This window comes from Bidens hawaiensis, unplaced genomic scaffold (assembly GCF_021521415.1).
Source record: "Bidens hawaiensis isolate Kalapana, Puna unplaced genomic scaffold, B.hawaiensis_p1.1 tig00000326_1, whole genome shotgun sequence".
NCBI classification, from domain to species: Eukaryota; Viridiplantae; Streptophyta; class Magnoliopsida; order Asterales; family Asteraceae; genus Bidens; species Bidens hawaiensis.
The window spans coordinates 181,729-183,244 of record NW_027491025.1 but is presented as its reverse complement, the minus strand read 5'-3'; the positions used below and the strand labels follow the sequence as shown (position 1 = coordinate 183,244).

At 42.4% G+C, this 1,516-nt stretch overlaps 1 protein-coding gene across 1 annotated transcript; it reads right to left on the bottom strand.

Moving 5' to 3' along the window:
* Positions 1-523: 523 nt before the first annotated feature.
* On the bottom strand, positions 524-1,051 carry LOC143620942 (uncharacterized). Its single transcript, XM_077092508.1, has one exon. It carries the CDS (start codon positions 1,049-1,051, stop codon positions 524-526), a length of 528 nt encoding a protein of 175 aa, XP_076948623.1.
* Between the last annotated feature and the right edge of the window lie 465 nt (positions 1,052-1,516).

The following is a 1,516-nucleotide window of genomic DNA, read 5'->3' as shown; positions in this document are numbered from 1 at the left end:
ATAGTCTCACATCTCCGATGCCTTTGACAGACAATCGAAGATCATTTCCAAGCTTCACCGTGTGAGTAAATCCTTCATCTAGAGTCATGAACCACCCCGGTTTCCCGGTCATGTGGTTCGAGCATGCAGAGTCAAGGAACCACATACCTATCTTCCGCTCATAATAAACCATTGCATGTGTCATCAACAACAAATCCTCCTCTTCATCGAACTCCGCATAGTTTGCCGGCTTCTCTCCTCGGTTGCACTCATATGCAAAATGGCCCGTTTGATGACATCGATAGCATTCAACAGTTGACGTGTCAAAGTCTGTTCTTGGTCTGCCACGACCACGACCTCGGCTTCGTCCTCTGTTGGGAAAACCTCTTCCACGTCCTCGTCCACGTCCACCTAATGATTCAAGTTCGGTTTTTAACACTTGGTCATTAGGGGTTCTTCGAGAAAGCTTCTGTTCATGCACAAGCAATGAGCTTTGGAGCTCATCAACCGCCATATTGTCAATGTCATTAGATTCTTTGATCGATCATACAACAAAATTGAAAATTTCAGTTAGAGATCTAAGAATCTTCTCCACCACCTTGACATCAGACATTTCTTCACCAAAATTTCTCATCTCATTTGCCACTATCATTACTCGGCTGAAGTATTCCGTGACACTTTCATCATCTTTCATCTCTAGGGTTTCGAACTCTCTTCGTAACCGCTGCAACTGGGCTTTCTTCACCCGAATATTTCCCTGGTACTTGTTTTTCATGGCATCCCAGATTTTCTTAGCGGTCTCTTTGTGCGACATTGTTTTAACTATCTGTTTGTCAATAGACTGAAACAGGTAGTTTTGTGCTTTCAGATCTTTAAGCCGCATGCTATCCAGTTGGGCTTGTTGGGCAGCCGTGAGCTCCACCCCCTCACGGGGTTCGTCGTACCCTGGGTCAATCACAACCCAGTATTCCTTTGATCTCAACAGAGTCTTCATCAGGAGGCTCCAATGTTCGTAATCACCATCGAACTTTGGGACGCTTGGAACCTGAAAGTTTGTGTTATCAGCCGCCATATCTCTAACTCAAGTTCTCTCCCAGATATTTGCTCTGATACCACTTGTAATGGTATAATCAGAGATAACTCACCCCAAATGTATATCTTTATTCAAAGAAAGAACATAACTATATATAATAGCTTTACAAAGACTCAAGAAATAAATACAGACTAATGGATTACCACCATAAAGACATAACAGAAAATAATAAACAAGGACAACCAAAAAGGCAATCATAACATGCATGCACACATGAAAACCCTAATACCAACTTGGGCTGAAACCCATTATTTCACTGGACTGGACTAAGAGACAAACATAACCCATTACACCTGCCACCTCGCTAGAACTACAAGAATTTTGGGATTGTCTCGATTTGTTGCTGGGAAGGACTTTAGGCGTAATGAAAGATAAGTTGAAATGGGCACTTGGGAAAGATGGCGAATTTACTACAAAATCGGTCCGAGATCAAATTCAAAAATC

Coding starts and splice junctions, on each gene's coding strand:
- LOC143620942 (XM_077092508.1), bottom strand. CDS start 1,051: ATGGCGGCTGATAACACAAACTTTCAGGTTCCAAGCGTCCCAAAGTTC.